The 18,369-nt window shown below is 39.0% G+C and overlaps 5 protein-coding genes across 7 annotated transcripts; 3 read left to right on the top strand and 2 right to left on the bottom strand.

Moving 5' to 3' along the window:
- Window positions 1–1,880: 1,880 nt before the first annotated feature.
- LOC106299912 (probable LRR receptor-like serine/threonine-protein kinase At1g74360) lies at window positions 1,881–6,426 on the top strand. Of its 3 annotated transcripts, none has more exons than XM_013735927.1 (3): window positions 1,881–2,299; window positions 2,811–6,051; window positions 6,209–6,281. In XM_013735927.1, the coding sequence occupies exons 1-3, from the start codon at window positions 2,230–2,232 to the stop codon at window positions 6,231–6,233; spliced, it is 3,336 nt and encodes a 1,111-aa protein (XP_013591381.1). In that variant the 5' UTR covers window positions 1,881–2,229; the 3' UTR covers window positions 6,234–6,281. The 3 variants fall into 3 exon arrangements, with proteins under 3 accessions (XP_013591381.1, XP_013591380.1, XP_013591383.1); XM_013735926.1 differs by having other exon boundaries at window positions 1,882–2,299; window positions 6,213–6,426; XM_013735929.1 differs by lacking the exon at window positions 6,209–6,281 and having other exon boundaries at window positions 1,882–2,299; window positions 2,811–6,190.
- LOC106299917 lies at window positions 6,164–7,387 on the bottom strand. The gene is made up of 2 exons (XM_013735932.1): window positions 7,135–7,387; window positions 6,164–6,984 (listed from the first exon to the last, which is right to left on the bottom strand). Exon 2 carries the CDS (start codon window positions 6,955–6,957, stop codon window positions 6,235–6,237), a length of 723 nt encoding a protein of 240 aa, XP_013591386.1. The 5' UTR covers window positions 6,958–6,984; window positions 7,135–7,387; the 3' UTR covers window positions 6,164–6,234.
- Window positions 7,388–7,554: 167 nt separating this feature from the next.
- LOC106299916 (putative glycosyltransferase 5) lies at window positions 7,555–9,470 on the top strand. The gene has a single exon (XM_013735931.1). It carries the CDS (start codon window positions 7,868–7,870, stop codon window positions 9,236–9,238), a length of 1,371 nt encoding a protein of 456 aa, XP_013591385.1. The 5' UTR covers window positions 7,555–7,867; the 3' UTR covers window positions 9,239–9,470.
- Window positions 9,463–11,801, bottom strand: LOC106299915 (protein NEN3). The gene is made up of 5 exons (XM_013735930.1): window positions 11,118–11,801; window positions 10,889–11,046; window positions 10,691–10,801; window positions 9,947–10,611; window positions 9,463–9,866 (listed from the first exon to the last, which is right to left on the bottom strand). Exons 1-5 carry the CDS (start codon window positions 11,410–11,412, stop codon window positions 9,635–9,637), a joined length of 1,461 nt encoding a protein of 486 aa, XP_013591384.1. The 5' UTR covers window positions 11,413–11,801; the 3' UTR covers window positions 9,463–9,634.
- A 2,686-nt stretch (window positions 11,802–14,487) lies between these two features.
- LOC106296867 (NEP1-interacting protein-like 2) lies at window positions 14,488–16,605 on the top strand. Its single transcript, XM_013733103.1, has 5 exons — window positions 14,488–14,824; window positions 15,357–15,535; window positions 15,856–15,939; window positions 16,029–16,187; window positions 16,264–16,605. The coding sequence occupies exons 1-5, from the start codon at window positions 14,704–14,706 to the stop codon at window positions 16,390–16,392; spliced, it is 672 nt and encodes a 223-aa protein (XP_013588557.1). The 5' UTR covers window positions 14,488–14,703; the 3' UTR covers window positions 16,393–16,605.
- Window positions 16,606–18,369: the final 1,764 nt, after the last annotated feature.

The following is an 18,369-nucleotide window of genomic DNA, read 5'->3' on the forward strand; positions in this document are numbered from 1 at the left end:
TTGGACCCGAAATATCTCAGGACCGGCACTGACTATCAACCTCAACATCTCTAGTTGTGGATCCAAAGCAATTAATTTATAATGGTCATAAGGCATAAGGTGATAGTGATATTGTTGAATTTGACCAATGGAAACAGCAAATGGGTACGCAGGGAAAAAAACCTGAACGCACAAAGCGATGTCGCTTTCGAAGTGGCACTTCCCTTAGATCCTCTAGCAATATTTTGTTTTGTCATGAACAATGTTGGCTCATTACCATTCACACCTCGTTAGTGTTTATTGTGGACCAATTTTTTATCCAGAAATTTCCTTGTTTTTTCCCTTACAACTGGTGGAAATCCAAAACTTTAAAATTGGTACCACTTTGATTTTTTTCAGAGTTTTATATGATTTTCTTGGAAGAGTCTAACAACTTGCATATTTGAAAGAGAAATAAGCGGTTTTGAAACATATGTGACCGTTTATAATGGTGCACTATCCTAGCTAGTATGATCAGTTGAGAACATAAATGTATATTAAGTCATGAATAGCATTGTTATTATTATTGATATTTTGGATGACCCGAGTTAAGCATTGTGCTTGAGATCCAGGATACAAATATCGATTCAAACCACTCGACTACCATGATCTCAAGCCCTATTTTTCTAAAGTACATGTGATTGTTATTAGAGTTGTAGATGTGGACACAGACATGGTCATACATTACAATAATAATATAGCTTTAATTTTTTCTCTTTGTGGAAGAGAATAGTTGCCTTTGAATTTTCTAATTCAAATAAAATTTTCAATGGTCTGTCACGAAGTGTGTTTATACTATTCAGTTAATCGAGTACTTAAAGACTAATCAATGTAAGATAATACACGTGTTTGACTGGTCACGGGGAAATATATTAAAGATACGTATTTCTATATCAATAGTACAGACAAATAAAAGGAATAAAATATGAGATTTGATCATTAATAATATGCTAAAAACATTGGTCAAAGGACTAACTAAGTCAATGAGTGCCGTCCAGATGAATTACATGAGGCCCACCATACTCGTAATCTTGTAAATCTGTTTAAGAATAAATTATCTTCAATCAGAAAAAAAAAAATATCTTAATTCTGAAAATTTCAAAGCGGGTACCGAGTTATGCTCTTTTGTAATACACTACACGTTTGTTATATAAAAAACGAATACTTATTTCAGATATATACTCTCGTATAAATCATACCAACCATAATCTGTAACGTTATTTAGATTTACATTATGCGTATTATTTCTGTTAATTGTTTTTTAAAATTAACTTACCAACTCTAACACGAAGTCAAAATCTTCAGAACTGGTCAACTTAGATGTCTCAGCTGCTCACCTAAATTTAATTTCATGAAGTTTCAACCAAACCGCATGATTAAAAATTCAAAAACATAACTCAAATTTTGATATTTTCACGTCCGAACCATTAAATTCCATAGTCTTACACAATATTTGTAATTATTATTTTTGGCTAAAATTGAGACTAAAGCTGTATTTATTGCATCCGCATTAATAGTATTTGAAGTTTTGAATATAGGTTTTGTTACCATTTGTATAGATATCCAATTGATTTTTTTTTTCAAAATTTGAAAAATTCATTTGAAAGTTGCTAAAATAAGTTTTCACCTTTTATAAAACATTGAAATATTAATATAGTGAAAATAAATTTATGTTGAAATATCACAAATAATGATGGTCTTAGTCATATGGCACTATTTAATCAAGATAACATTTTTCACTCAAATAATTTCAAATATTAAAAAAAATTGTTATTTGTTCGAAAGAAAAAATTTGAAAGACCGGTAGCGTAATAAATACGTTATTTTATTTTTTTGCTAAATGAATACGTTATTTTGGTCAAAAAATAAACATCAAAATGATGATTCAATTCAACCTTTTGTGTTTTAATTTCGTGAGGGGAGGAGAAAAGGAAAGGAAAAGTCTAATAAATAGAGAAGAAAGAAGGAGAATAAGCCTTGGGGCAAATAAATGTGTGTTCAAAGTTTTTGAGTTGGTTGGTCTTACGTGCGGGCGGGTCTGTTTTTTCAACTTCCCCTTTCCTCTTTCTCTATAATTCCTTTTTCCATGAATTTTCCATGAAAATCATCTTCTTCCTTAGTAATTTCCACACCTTGTCGAAGAAGAAGACGACGACTCCAACAATAAAGAGCAAGAAGAAAAAGAAAAAGTAGTTGAAGACGGTGACGCGTATGATTATGGCCGAAGATGATTCTCAGTCACTTTGCTTGGTTTATTTCTTACTCTTCGTTTTGATCACAGGTGATTCTCTGCATCCTCTGTGTTCGTTGAGAGTTTTTTTTTTTTTTTTTTGGGAATAGACTGTGTTCTCTGGTGACAAAAAAGAAAAGAAGTTGTGCTCTCTGCTTGAGTTGCTTTGGTGGTTACTTTAACGGGGTTAGGGTTTGAATTTGACGTTTTAAGGGTTTCACCTTGTTTTATAGATTATTGTTGTTTGTTTACTTGAAAGTAGGCTTGAGCATTTGTAACTAGCTGAGATCTGAACCCGAATCGAAAAAATCTGAATTTGCATTTGATCCGATCTACAAAATAGTAAAATACTAATATAGATTATGTAGTGCTGTATTTCGGATTATGGATATTATCTAAACCTGATCATCCAAAAACTCGAAACCTGAGTGCAGAAATAATATCTCAGTTTCGTATTTATTTTGATATGATATTTTTTTTCAAAAATGGGAATATGATTTTTTTGTGGTGAAATTATATATTTTCTATCTTTCTTTATGTGTTGATTTTTCTTACATGGCAGCCATATCAGTGGCGGGAGATTCTCTTGACAGTGATAGAGAAGTCTTACTAAGCCTCAAAACTTACCTTGAATCCTGTAACCCAACGAACCGAGGAGTGTACACTGAATGGAAAACAGAGAAGCAAGATGTGTGTAATCAATGGCCTGGAGTCTCATGTATGCCACAGGGAAGTAGAGTCACAGGCATCAACCTAAGTGACTCCACCATCTCAGGTGCTCTGTTCACCAACTTCTCCGCCTTAACGCAGCTCACTCACCTCGATTTATCAAAGAACACGATCGAAGGATCAATACCAGACGACCTGAGCCGTTGCCAAAACCTGAAACATCTCAATCTTTCTCACAACATCCTCGACGGGGAGCTCAGCATATCCGGACTATCAAATCTTGAGGTTCTTGATCTGTCAGTGAATAGAATCGCCGGTGATGTCCACTCCACCTTCCCAACGCTATGCAACCGCTTGGTGGTTGCGAATCTATCCACCAATAACTTCACTGGCAGGATGGATGACATCTTCAACGGTTGTGGGCATCTAAAGTACGTCGACTTCAGTTCCAACAGCTTCAGGGGAGAGATATGGCCTAGTTTTGGGAGGTTGATCCAGTTCTCGGTTTCCGAGAATCATCATCTCTCCGGGAAGATCACACCCACAATGTTCAGAGGGAACTGCACTCTCCAAGTGTTGGACTTGTCCGAAAATGAGTTTATCGGTGAGTTTCCGGGACAAGTCTCGAACTGTCAGAGCCTGGAGGTATTGAGTCTGTGGGGGAACAACTTCACTGGGAAGATTCCAGGTCAGATAGGCTCTATATCCTCTCTGAGAGGCTTGTACTTGGGGAATAATAAATTCTCTCGAGACATACCTGAAACTCTATTGAACTTGACCAACTTGATCTTTCTTGACTTGAGTAAGAACAGCTTTGGAGGAGATGTACAAGAAATATTCGGTAGGTTCACTCAAGTGAAGTATCTAGTCTTGCATGGGAACTCATACGTCGGAGGCATACACTCTTCTAACATCCTCTCGCTACCTAATCTTTCAAGGCTAGATCTTAGCAAAAACAACTTCTCTGGCCAGTTACCTCCCGAGATCTCTAAGATGCAGAGTTTGAAATTTTTGATTCTTGCTTATAACAACTTCAGCGGCGATATACCGAAAGAGTATGGTAACATGCCGAATCTTCAAGCGCTTGATCTCTCTTTCAACAAGCTGACCGGTTCGATACCAGCGTCATTCGGGAAGCTGACGTCTCTTCTGTGGCTAATGCTTGCGAACAACTCTCTATCAGGAGAAATCCCTCGGGAGATTGGAAACTGCTCTAGCCTTCTGTGGTTCAACGCGGCGAATAATCAGTTATCTGGTGGATTACATCCTGAGCTGACTCTAATGGGTATCAACCCTTCTCCGACGTTCGAAGTGAACAGGCGAAACACCGACAACATAATCGCTGGCTCAGGTGAATGCTTGGCGATGCGGAGATGGATTCCTGCTGAGTTCCCTCCTTTCAACTTTGTATACGCGATACTTACCAAAAAGAGTTGCAGAAGCTTATGGGACCATGTGCTAAAAGGGTACGGGCTCTTTCCCGTCTGCTCTCCTGGCTCCACGGTCCGGACGCTTAATATCTCTGCTTACCTTCAGCTCAGTGGGAACAAGCTAACCGGCGAGGTTCCTGCGAATATCTCTCGGATGAAGAAGCTGAGTATGCTTCATTTGGGGTTCAACGAGTTCCACGGGCAGCTTCCCAAGGAGATTGGGAAGTTGCCTCTCGCGTTCCTCAACCTGACCAGAAACAACTTCTCGGGACAGATACCTGAGGAGATAGAGAATCTCAAGTGTCTGCAGAATCTTGATCTGTCTTGCAACAACTTCTCAGGAAACTTTCCGACCAGTTTGAACGACTTGTCTGAGCTGAGCAAGTTCAACATCTCTTACAACCCTTTTATTACCGGTGTGATACCATCCACAGGACAGCTCACAACCTTTGAGAAAGACTCCTTCCTTGGGAATCCTCTTCTCCAGTTTCCAAGCTTCTTCAACCAATCAAGAAACAACAACAAGACGAGGACTCAGATTACGTACCAAAAGCTAGGACACTCGCCGGGAACTATCCTCGTGGTTTGCATCTCCTCCGCTCTCGCATTGGTCTTCATCGCTTGTGTGGTGGTTATAAGCATCATCCTCATGGTTGTCAAAAGCTCAAGACAATCCGAAACAGATCTCTTGGACGGTTCCAAAATCAGACACGACAGCTCCGGGGGATCGTCCCCCTGGCTGTCGGGAAAAATCAAAGTCATCCGGTTAGATAAGTCCACGTTCACGTACACCGACATTCTCAAAGCCACCAGTAACTTCTCCGAGGAGAGAGTAGTGGGTAAAGGAGGATTCGGGACCGTTTACAGAGGCGTGTTGCCCGACGGAAGAGAAGTCGCGGTCAAGAAGCTGCAGAGAGAAGGCACGGAGGCGGAGAAAGAGTTCAGAGCCGAGATGGAAGTTCTAAGCGCCAATGCGTATGGTGACTGGGCGCATCCCAACCTCGTGAGGCTGTACGGATGGTGTTTAGACGAGTCGGAGAAGATCTTGGTGCACGAGTACATGGGTGGCGGGAGCTTAGAGGAGCTTATAACAGACAAAACAAAGCTAACGTGGAAGAAACGGATTGATATAGCTAAAGACGTAGCGCGTGCGTTGGTGTTTTTGCACCACGAGTGTTACCCTTCGATCGTCCACAGAGACGTGAAGGCGAGTAACGTTCTCTTGGACAAACACGGGAACGCGAGGGTTACGGACTTTGGACTAGCGAGGCTTTTGAACGTTGGGGATAGCCACGTGAGCACTGTGATCGCGGGGACTATAGGGTATGTAGCTCCTGAGTATGGACAGACTTGGCAGGCTACCACGAGGGGGGATGTTTACAGCTACGGAGTGTTGGTAATGGAGCTCGCGACGGGGAGAAGAGCGGTAGATGGAGGTGAAGAGTGTTTGGTTGAATGGGCGAAACGGGTGATGATGACGGGTAACTTGACGGTTAAAGGGTCACCGTTTACTCTCTCCGGGACAAAGCCAGGGTACGGAGCCGAGGAGATGACTGAGCTAGTAAAAGTTGGTGTGAAGTGTACTGCGGATCAGCCTCAGGCAAGACCGAACATGAAAGAGGTTTTGTCTATGTTGGTTAAGATATCTGGTAAAGCTGAGCTGTTCAATGGCTTGTCTTCACCACCACAAGTTTACATAGAAATGTAAAATCTTTTCTTCTTACAGATTCATACACAACAGCATAGTTTTGTTTAGATTCTTTTTGATTCTTGCAACACAAGATAGTTTTGTTTGTTATGTACAGAGAGACACATATTGAAATAAAATATATTTTCTTCTCTATCTCATGTTTCTTACAAGTCAGGCGACACAAGGAGTACAATGAGTTAGGTTGAGATCTCTCTGATCAGCCAGTTTAAGCTCGGGACAGCGAAATAAAGAACAAGAAACGATGGGACAGCCAAAGCAAACGTGACAAAGACATAGACACCGAGAACCGCAGCACTCACAGGGATTGCATATAAAGCCACCAAAAGGAATACGACTATCAAAGGAAACTTAGCCAAGAGATGAGCAGCAAGAGCCATTGACTTACGTACCGAGTCATGAAGTCTCCATCCTCTAGTCAGACCATTCCACCAACCGCGGTTGTCATCTGAGGTCACTCCATCGCACCTTCTCTGCCCTGGAGTGACCCTTTTGTTGTTGTCGCTGCGAGAGCCGTTCATGGTTTCGACCATCCATAAAAGGTAATAGTTCTTGGAAGGGAACTTGATGGTTCCGTTGCGTACTAGTCTTAAAGAGAGGAAACTGCACCAAGGGCAAGCGACGAAGAAGGGAAGCTGGAAAGGAAAACCTGAGGATTTGTTCACAACGGCACGTTGTAGCCCTAAGAGACAGTACTTGCAGATGGTGTGACCACACCATAAGACGTAAGGCACGTTCTCAACGACGCTGAATGATTCCCAGCAAATGGGACACTCCAATCTTTCCTCCTTCGTTGTCTTTACGCCATCTCCAGACGAATCTAAAGGAGTGTTTCTCTGTTTTGTGACATCATCTTTTGATCTAAAACCTTCTTTGATGGATTTTGAAGCTAGTTTCCACATAACAAAGGCACTTTGTTTTGAACACTCCTTCAAAGAAACAAGAAGCAAGAATCAATTTCTTCAGACAGTGGACAGAAATGGTAAGTTCAAGACGCATAGATAATCAAAATTAAGACATGAACTTGATGAAACACAATCATTAAACAAAAAAAAAACTAACAGACACAAAAAGCATACCACAGATTTTGAAGAGAAAGTATATATCTTGACTTGCAAGAGTTTATCCGGTCAAAGAAGATGACGATACTTGAGCAAATAAATATCCAAAACCCTGACGCAACACGACGACGTTTTCGAAAAAGAAACCACTGAAGAGAAAGAGACACGCGTCGTGAAACATGGTGACTCGGAAACGCATTTCGAGGTGTTCCGCCGCCACCGATTTGACGACGTTAGATTCACCATAAAACGCACCGTTTCATTAAACACTCGTCTTACCGCCCGCCAACGTGTACTGCTTCCGTCAATCATCGGCTACTTCCGTAATTGCCGCCGTTAAAAACGAGTTGTAATTAAAAAAATAAATTAAAATTAAAATGACATTTGTCGGTGTGAGTGAGCTGTACGCGTTTCGTTCACCTCTGCTTCTGGATCGAACGAAGCAGTTTCCTCCGACAATATATGTTTTTTAAGTATGACAATGTCTCCACGTTATTGGGTTTAATTTCCATTTTTTTTTTTTTAATTAGGGTTCTTCAGATCGACAATCTTTTTCTCTCTCTCTCTCTCTTTCCCATCGAATCATCCTAAAGATCTCAACTTTCTTCAGATCCGTAAGTAGAGAGAGAGAGAAAAAACTACACAGACTGTATTTTCAGACAAAACCCATGTTAAAGATCTGATCTTTCTTCAGTTCTGATGGTCTCTAATCTGTAAACGAAAGCTAGAGATAGTAGCGAGAGAGAGAGAAATGGGTCAAGACGGGTCGCCGGCGCACAAAAGACCCTCCGGAAGCGGCGGAGGACTTCCGACGTCAACCCTATCAAACGGCGGAGGAAGAGGCGGTCGCGGCGTGTTACCTCGAGGGAGACAGATGCAGAAGACGTTCAACAACATCAAGATCACGATCCTCTGCGGATTCGTCACCATCCTCGTCCTACGCGGCACGATCGGCGTCGGTAACCTCGGGAGCTCGAGCGCCGACGCGGTTAACCAGAACATCATCGAGGAGACTAACCGGATCCTAGCCGAGATCCGGTCCGACTCGGATCCCACCGACTTGGATTCTCCTCAGGAGATAGATATGAGCACCAACGAGACTTACGCCTTAGGGCCTAAGATAACGGATTGGGATAGTCAGCGTAAGGTGTGGCTTGACAAGAACCCTGAGTTTCCTAGTACTGTCAACGGCAAAGCTCGGATCTTGCTGTTAACGGGGTCTCCTCCCAAGCCCTGTGATAACCCTATCGGTGATCATTATCTCTTGAAGTCAGTGAAGAACAAGATTGATTACTGTAGGCTCCACGGGATTGAGATTGTGTACAACATGGCTCATTTGGATAAGGAGCTAGCTGGTTACTGGGCCAAGTTGCCGATGATTAGGAGGTTGATGCTGTCTCATCCTGAGGTTGAGTGGATTTGGTGGATGGATAGTGACGCTTTGTTCACTGACATACTCTTTCAGATCCCTTTGGTTAGGTACGAGAAGCATAATCTTGTGATTCATGGTTATCCGGATTTGCTGTTTGATCAGAAGTCGTGGATTGCTTTGAACACTGGGAGCTTTCTGCTGAGGAACTGTCAGTGGTCTTTGGATTTGTTGGACGCTTGGGCTCCCATGGGACCTAAAGGGCCGATACGTGACGAGGCGGGGAAGGTGCTGACGGCTTATCTCAAAGGAAGGCCGGCTTTCGAGGCGGATGATCAGTCGGCGTTGATCTATCTCCTCCTTTCTCAGAAGGATACGTGGATGGAGAAAGTGTTTGTGGAGAATCAGTACTATCTCCACGGGTTTTGGGAAGGTTTGGTTGATAGGTATGAGGAGATGATGGAGAAGTATCACCCCGGGTTGGGCGACGAGAGGTGGCCGTTTGTGACGCATTTCGTGGGGTGCAAACCGTGTGGTAGCTACGCTGATTACGCGGTGGAGAGGTGCTTGAAGAGCATGGAGAGGGCTTTTAATTTTGCAGACAATCAAGTGCTGAAGCTGTATGGTTTTGGACATAGAGGGCTGTTGAGCCCCAAGATTAAGAGGATCAGGAATGAGACGGTGGCTCCGTTGGAGTTTGTAGACAAGTTTGATATTCGCAGAACGGAAGTGGAATTCAAACCGCGTTACTAGAGGGAAACGAGGAGAGGGATAGTCACAGCTCTGATGATGAGATCATGGACACAGTATAGGTAAAAAAAATATATGACACTCACAGATGCAAAACCTGTACTTGCTACTTCACTGTTTCTTTACTTCTTTTTTTGTTTTGTTGTTGTTTGCAAGGATCTTTTAGCTTCAACATTCTTTTTCCATAGATGTTTTTTGTGTTTTCTTCAGTCAAATATATGGAGAAATTTTCATACTTGTTTGTTATAATCATTGATCGGTGTTACACCACTAGTTTGTTATAATCATTGAACGGTACAAGAGAAATCATTTTAGATACTAACTATAGCAACTGATCAGTAACCAAACAACGGAGACAACTGAACTGACTAGGAAGAGCCAGAGGAGTGATTTGGTGGATCATTTCTTCATGTGGATAACCAACTTTCTGGCAGCTAGACGTATCCCTGCCATTTTCTGATAATCATAAGGCTCGAGTGAGAAGTACGCATCAACCAGTGTACCAGGAAGTAACGCTGACTCAAGCTCTTCAAACTCGTTGCTACTGAAATCTAGCTTTTCAACAGTTTCCGAAGATTCTTTTCTCTGGTACACCTCGGTGGCGTCATCTCCATTAGATTCTGAGCTGATTCTGTCAACCAAACAAGAATGAGACTCCTAGTGGCTTAGCCCTTGTATGCAAAAGAATAGAGACAAGTCAAAAGAACTTACTGCAATCTAGCGGTGGGGTAGTTAGCAAAGCCTTTTTTCCTCATAACGGTGAGCCTCCAACCTGAGGTTGTGCCTGACTCAACCGATAAGTTACGTGCAACGTCATCGGCTTCCTCCAAGATCTTGCATAAATCAGGAGGCAAGTCGACAACAATGTTCAACCTTGGTAGGCCTGCATGATCCAAATACTTCCGGCTTATTCCAAACCGAACTTTCAAGCTGTCTCCATAGAGTTGGAGAGGGTCATCGTCATGGAACAGCTTTATTCTTAGGCTCCCACGGTTAAACGGGATAAGACTTGCGCTGATGCTAGAAACAGATACTTCATCAACCCCCAAAAAGTCTTCATCTTTGGCGTCAGGATTGGGTGATGGAGTTGACTCATCCTGTGCTTCGTCTGCAGCATCTGTCTGAAGAGTTCCAATGTGGAGTTTACTTATAAGAGTGGTTATATCAGATGGATCTATTCCGCAAGAAGTATCATCTTCTGAGCATTCTGTCAGGAGAGAAACGATGGGATGGGTTTCTCTAACACCACTAGAGGATGAGGAAGCTGAGCTTTCTTTAACTCCACTAGGCAATGACTTCTCATTACTTTTCGTTCTTGGACTTCTCCTTGGTGAAAACCAGCTCATTTCTGTTAGAATGTCAGGAACACTAGACTCCTACAAACACCAAAGTACTTATTAAGTCACAAAGTGCTTGACAGTTTCAAGATTGTATCACCATTATAGACAGCATTACCAGGAACAAGACAGTTGCACAGTGCTTGACAACTTCGAGATTCATCCGGACATCCTCTAAGCTCCTATGTGCTTGATCTCCTAGGTCAAAGTATTTAGCAATCGATGCCATCTGCATTATAGTTAAAAAGGAGGATACTTTATGCAACTTTGAGGTTACATTAGCAATGAGAAGAAGAGGAGGGAGAGAGAGAGAGACCTTCATGTCACCCGCTCTCTTACCAAACTTCTGAGACAACAACGAAAGAGAATCGATTACAGCTTTAGGCTCTGGCGGAGAATGACCAATCTCCGCAAACGCGTCTCTTATTCTTACACAATCAAACCTCTTTATGTTATGTCCTGCCCAAATCCTTCCTACAAAGAACACACCAAACTCAAAACACTTATAAGCTTCAAAGTGAGTGAGAAAGAGAAAGCCTTATTACCATGGAGAATGTTGTAGACTTGGTCAGCTATTTCTACGAACGTGGGCGCAGAGAGGACTCCTTCGCGCGTGATACCGCTGCGCCGTTTGGAGAGCGTGGAGATGAGAGAAAGGTCGGTGGGTCGAACCAGAGTTGAGTAGCTGTGGAGCTCCACTAGCTTCCTAGGGCAGACTAAGATGGCACCAAACTCCAGAATAGCGAAAGGCTTTCCCGGTTCGGTCGGAACCGCCGTCTCGAGGTCGAAGAACGCTATCTCGCTTCTTCCCTCGTCGCCCCCGCCTAGTGTCGAAGCCATTTGTTGAGAAGTACTGAGAAGGCTTCGAAAGTCGAGAGATAATAATATATAAAATGGAGGGTGTAAAGAGAGTAACTTTCACGCGCCACCTCTGAACCCTTTTTCACACCTTTTCCGTTTTTCTTGTTTTACGGACAAAACAAAAAGTCAAAACTTTAGACGCAACGGTCGGAATAAATGATGGTGCTGGGTCGGTATGCTTTAAACGGTCAAGTTCAAGAGTCTTTGGAACGATTGGTTAGAGCCAATATTATTCATCATCTGTTACTCTCCAAATGATGTAACTTTTGGTTGTATGGTGGATTTGTTTTTTGCACAACACACTTTACAACGTTTCACTCCTTCTTAACAACTTAATGAAAATCTTAGGTAGCCCTTCTCAATATAAAGGTCAACGTTTGTGGCCATTAGATGCAAGCTTATGAGTTATGAAAAGGTGTGAATTAATTGTGTAGGACCACCACCTCTCCAGCTGGCTTTTCCTTGTACTCTCTTGGTCTGCATTTTGAAAGATATACTTTCTTTTTTAACGTCTTCTGATCTGGGCCTTGACATACTCTATCTTAGAGGCCCACATTTCTCGTCTGTTCTTGGCCCATTACTATACTCTCTGCTTCTTCTCTTGACTCTGTTTCTGAGAACAGAGAATCTTCTTCTTCTTCTATCATGGATTCTTGAGAGATGAGAAATGTATTCTTGTTTCATGAACATCAACACATCGGTTTCGGTCTGATTCACGTGTGTTTGAGTTTGTTTCATGATGATGATGTATTGATGTGAGCAGTGGCTGAGCCGGAAACAATTTTCACCGGGGTTACTAATATTTTAATATAATATAAATATATATTATTAAAAATAATATTTTATTAATATTTTTACATTTAAATTGTTATATATACTTTAAAATATTACATTTATTTAAATTGTTTATATGTTTTATTAAAATTATTTTCTATTAGTGAATACAATATTTTAATCACCTCTAGCCAAATATCATGATTATAATTTAATTAATATAATTAACTATTAAATAATATATTTTATATAAGAATTAATCATTTTTACTTAGTGTATTGAAGATAAATTAGTTGGTAATTATTTTAATATATACATGCAGAGAATGTGTAAAAATATAAGACTATTTAAAATATAAGAAAAATAACTACAAAAGTTTAGATTTTCATCATGTACACAAAAAAATTTCTTAACTTTTCGAATACAAACGAAATTTATATTTGTATACGAAATTTTAACATAATAATCATGTATAAGACATAGACACAAATGCACAATTCTTTAATTTAATTACAAGCTTATTTATGTTATGTATACCACTTATATGGATTTATAAACGATCACATACATATACTTTCAGTTAGAGGAAGGTGGGCTTCGAATACATAGGGGTCAGGAGCAACTTTTGAGTGGGGTCAATTCTAACTAACCACTTATATGGATTATAAACGATCACATACATATACTTTCAGTTAGAGGAAGGTGGGCTTCGAATACATAGGGGTCAGGAGCAACTTTTGAGTGGGGTCAATTCTAACTACTACTAAAACACGTTGGTGATAGTTAAAATTGACTGGGGTCAGCTGACCCCCCACCCTTTCCATGCCTCCGCCCCTGGATGTGAGAGACTCGTGAGGTGTGTTGAGTTGCGTGTATTACAAGTTGCGATTATATATATATATATATATTGAGAATTCGGCCCAAAAAAATCTCAACTTTGCACGAATTAACATGAACTTTTGCACTGACCAAAAAAACACCAAACTTTAATTGACTTTAGAATTAATTAACAATGTTTTCGCTGACTTGCCAATTTAGCACGCCGTCAACAAATTTAACATAAATATTTGACGTAGTTTATTGTTGGCGTTTAGTGAAACGACGTCGTTTTCAAATGAGATGAAACACATCGTTTTACATGATTTGAAATTAAAAAAATGTAGACCCCTGGATTCGAACCCAGGTTAATTGGTCAAATGGCAAGGTATTTTACCACTGGACTACATACACTTTCAATGTACTTACTAACATGTTTACTTTTATTTGGTACATATTAAATATAAAAAATTCTCTAAAAACTTAATAAGATCTTTAAAATTCTTACAAAAATTAAAAAAATAAAGAAGATTTTTATAAAATTAATTTAGAAATCAAAAATAAAAATAAAATTTATTTTTCTTTTTAAAAAATAAAAACTCTTCCAAAATTTTCTAAAAACTTAAAAAGATCTTTAAAATTCCAAAAAAAATTGGAAAAATAAAGAAACAAAATTTTGAAAAAATAAGAAATTTTTTATAAAATTAATTTTGAAATTAAAATAGAAAATAAAAACACGAACTTTTCACGAATGGAAAAGAAAAAATAAAATTTTATTTTCTATTTTAATTTCAAAATTAATTTTATAAAAAAATCTTTATTTTTTCAAAATTTTGGAATTTTAAAGATCTTTTTAATTTTTTAGAAATTTTGGAAGAGTTTTTATTTTTTAAAAAGAAAAATAAAATTTTATTTTTAATTTTAATTTTTAAATTAATTTTATAAAAATATTCTTTATTTTTTTAATGTTTTTGGAATTTTAAAGATCTTATTAAGTTTTTAGATAATTTTTTATATTTAATATGTACCAAATAAAAGTAAACATGTTAGTAAATACTTTGAAAGTGCCAGTAGTCCAGTGGTAAAATACCTTATCATTTGACCAATCAACCTGAGTTCGAATCCAGTGGTCTACATATTTTAAATTTCTGTTAAATTTGTTGACGGCTGGTGTTTTTTTTTGTCAGCCCAAAAGTTTATGTTTTTTTTGGCAATTCGTGCGAAGTGGAGGTTTTTTTTTTCCCCAATTCTTTATATATATTTGGTAAAGAGAATAAAGGCCATTGGCCCAACAAAAGTAAATGAAAACTCATTAAAAACTAAAAAGCAACATTATAGGGAGTCCCTTAAGGCATTCCTTAGAGGAATGGGAAGGAATGGGGTGGGGACCGAAGAAGAAAGAGAAAGGAAAAACTCTTAATTAAAAACTGTCTCTTACTTTCTAACGACCAAAAAAAAAAAAAAAAAAAAGCAGAGACAAAAGAAACAGAGCAAACCTCCGTCTTCCTTTTTTTTGACGAGCGGTGATGTCTTCTCTCAACTTCCATGGCTGACATCTCACCTTCCTAATTCTCCCCAACCTACCACAAAGTCTATATCTTTCCTCTAAAACTTCATCATCAAACACCCCCCTAGGGTTTTTTTCAATCCATTTTTTTTGTATTTTTGAAATTTTTTCTAATGGATGCGATCTTCTCCCCCGCCGTGGAACCTGAAGGAGCCACCGACTCAACCATCGACACAGTTTCTCGCTTGGTCTCCGGCGCTTTCTCCAGAGCTCTTACTGGTTTTTTCGCTATGGGTGATTTGCTCCACCGTTTTGATGCATTTGATCATGGATTCTGTGTAGACTTTAACGTCTTTTTTCATTTCTTCTCTTTAGTAGATTCGTGATTCCTTTTGCAATTTTTTTTTTTTTTTTGTGAAAGGGTACTTTTTTATTTATTTCGATGAAACAGAGCACCGACAGAACATGTGAAACAGAAGATGTTTCAGTTAAAAATTTAAAGACATGTTAAGTTCCGACCACTTTACGTGTTCAACAACTTAAAAGTTAAATCGTCTAAACTTCTAACTGAACTTGATTCCTAACTCTCTATGAGTTTTTTTTATTGTTTAAGACCAATCCTGTCTTAGGACTTTAACGTGTTTGCTCCGGAGTGATCTCTAGGTTGGGCTATCTGATGTGTTGAAGTGACATAGTTTTCTTGGAAAGAGAAGTGATGTTGTCTCTAGGATCAGAATAAACCATCAAAATCACCTCCTCTGTGTCTGATCACTCTAACTCTATTTGGTTTTGGTAAATTTATTCTTGGTTCTTTAATGTCTTGTAGCTGGAGCCTTCACAGGAGCAGTAACGGGTGCAGTGGCAGGAAGAGCGGCACAGTACGGAGTCCTCCGTGGGGCTGCACTCGGCGCTGTAGCTGGAGCTATTCTCTCTGTTGAAGTCTTGGAGGCTTCTCGTGCCTACTGGTATTTAGAGCTATCAGGATCCAGGGGTCCTTCATCTATGGTTAGTCTTTTAAATTCTTCTTCTGAGCTATCTTACACCCTTTGTCAAGCATAGGGAGATGAGTTTTCTTATTGACTTTATGGTCGAGATGGAGAAAAAAGAAGTTTGGTAGATGAAATAATGACATGTTACTACTGGTGGACCACCAAAGTTATGGGATAACAGTATGGCTTGGTTAAGTTTCTTTTAATTGTTCCCTTTGATTAATCTTAACAAACCTTCATATGGATGATTGTCTTGACGTTCTAAATCTATATTATTCATTGCTTATTTATATGTGAGAAAAGACTTAAAACCTGAGCCTTTTGTTTTGGATTCAGGCAGATTTTGTAGAGCAACTGTTTCGTGGGAGACTAGTAGATGAACAACTTATGTCAACAATGATACAGTCACACCACTGGCAGGTTCTATTTCTAACTCCCTTCCATGTTCACTCTGTGTTCTGCAATTAAAAGTACTATAGAGTATTTTTTTTTTCTACTTATTGTTGCAGTTAAGGATATCAGATGTAAGCTATGAAGAGAGGGATGATGTATATGGTGAATTGGAACCCAGAGGCTTGTCTGGTGACTCGTTAAGGAAACTACCATGCTATATCATGTCAAGTGAGATGACCAAGAAGCAGATCATTCACTGCACTATTTGTCTTCAGGTTTCATTCTCTTACAACGAACTGATTTAAACTTCTTACCCTTTTGTTCACCCTCAAACACCTTGGGATTTTACAGGATGTCGCAGTTGGCGAAATCACACGGAGCTTACCGAGATGTGACCATACGTTTCACCTGGTTTGTGTTGATAAATGGCTCATTAGACATGGATCATGCCCCATTTGCAGACAGGCCGTTAAAGATTAAAAAGCACCATTGGTGTCCGAGGAGTGTACGTGGCAAAAACCCATTGTCATTATATGTTGTTGTAAGTCTCTGAATCCTTGTTTCAATCTCTCTTTGTTACTTTTACTTATAGCATCATCCATAGGTTTCTGCTTTTGAATGTATACTATTACTGTAGACATGAATAAAAACACATACAGATATGTTGGGAAAAAAAATATAGAACTTGATTAAGCGATGCACTAATACATGTATTCTAATATTCCATACCTTACAAGTTACAACACCTTGTAAAGTCATAAAAACACTACTAAATCTCTTGATCTTTAGAGCATCTCCAAACTCATTCTATATTTTACTATATTTTTTTTTTTTGTTCAATATTCCAATTTTATAGTAAAATATGAACTGAGGTTGGAAATGTCCGTATAACCATCGGACCGTTGCACGAACAAGGCTCCATCTGCCGTTGGTTTTCGGTTTAGAACTTGGCTTGAGGGGATATTTCTCCGTTTATCGAATTCAGGAAGCAGCTCATGTCTAACTCCACAAGCTAGAATATGTTCTACCAATTGCTGAAACTAATTATTTCTAGTGTCAAAAGACCCCAATATGGATTCCTATTCTTTTTATCAGCTCTAGCAAGATAAGCGTGTGATAGTATGAGACCACAGACAGCATTACTTGGATGAAAAAGATGCCGACCTGTGTTTTAAAAGGCGATCGCCTTTTGCGCCAAGGCGCAAGGCGCACCGGGGCGATGGTCTTAACGACTCAGTCTTCTAAGGCGAGCCCTAGTTCCTCAAGGCGCTCGCCATGGTGCGCCATTGGCTTAAATATAAGCGCCTTTGAACCTCTTAAGGCGCGCCTTGTATTTTCCGTTAAACACTACTTTGACGGAATCCTTAAAACATCTTGGAACTCTATCACTACTTTATCGACATTTAAATATCCCTAAAACATAATGCTTAGTTTTTCAGAGTTATAGGTTTTGTTGGATTTGAGCAATTGAATTTAGTTTTTTAGTTTTGGTGTTTTGGTGTTTTGGGGTTTTGGGGTTTATATGTGTGTACATAGCTGACTATATTAGTGTGCATGACTAACTCGTTGCTGACTATATTAGTGTGTATAAATAAGACAGTTTGGTATAGCTGACTGTACTATTGTTATGTACAAGTCTACTCTGTAACTATCTTCTGTACGTAACCATAGAAATAGTTACGCGTCTGTAGCTAACACATATGCTTCTAACCTAAGAACATCTATCAATGCATATCTAAGTTTCTCTAAAGCTGTATATAACTAAACCACGTTTGAATGCATCCTAACCATAAGGCGAGCGCCTTGGAGTGCCATGGCGCAAGGCGCATGGCTCCAACCTCCTCGCCTTAGAGCGCCATGCGCCATTTAAAACACAGATGCCGACTCAAGAAGTAGAGAACTGTTTATTTTTCTGGGAAGAGATTTTTTTAGTTCCTGTGGGAATGAAGAGAGACGAAACCAAGAAGTGTTTGGAAATGGCTAGCAGAAAAGATCAGCCATTTTTCAGCACCTTGTTCCACAAGTTAAACCATCTATATTATTAAAAGAGAAGTACCCATTTGAAAATGTTCTTACTTCATTAATTAAACTCTTTTTTTTTTTGCTTGTCTTTTTCAGTTGCATTTATGAAGTATCATAAAACGAATAAAACTGCTTAATTTATTACTTGTATTTTCAGTTACATTAATGAAATCTATATTATTAAAAGAGAAGTACCCATTTGAAAATGTTCTTACTTCATTAATTAAACTCTTTTTTTTTTTGCTTGTCTTTTTCAGTTGCATTTATGAAATATCCTAAAACGAATAAAACTGCCTAATTTATTACTTGTCTTTTCAGTTACATTAATGAAATATGCTTAAATGAATTTAAACTTCATATTTTATTGTTTGTCTTTTTCAGTTACCTTAATGAAATATCCTTTAGTAAATTTGGACATAATATCATTTAATCAAC

This window comes from Brassica oleracea, chromosome C6, assembly GCF_000695525.1.
Source record: "Brassica oleracea var. oleracea cultivar TO1000 chromosome C6, BOL, whole genome shotgun sequence".
NCBI lineage: Eukaryota > Viridiplantae > Streptophyta > Magnoliopsida > Brassicales > Brassicaceae > Brassica > Brassica oleracea.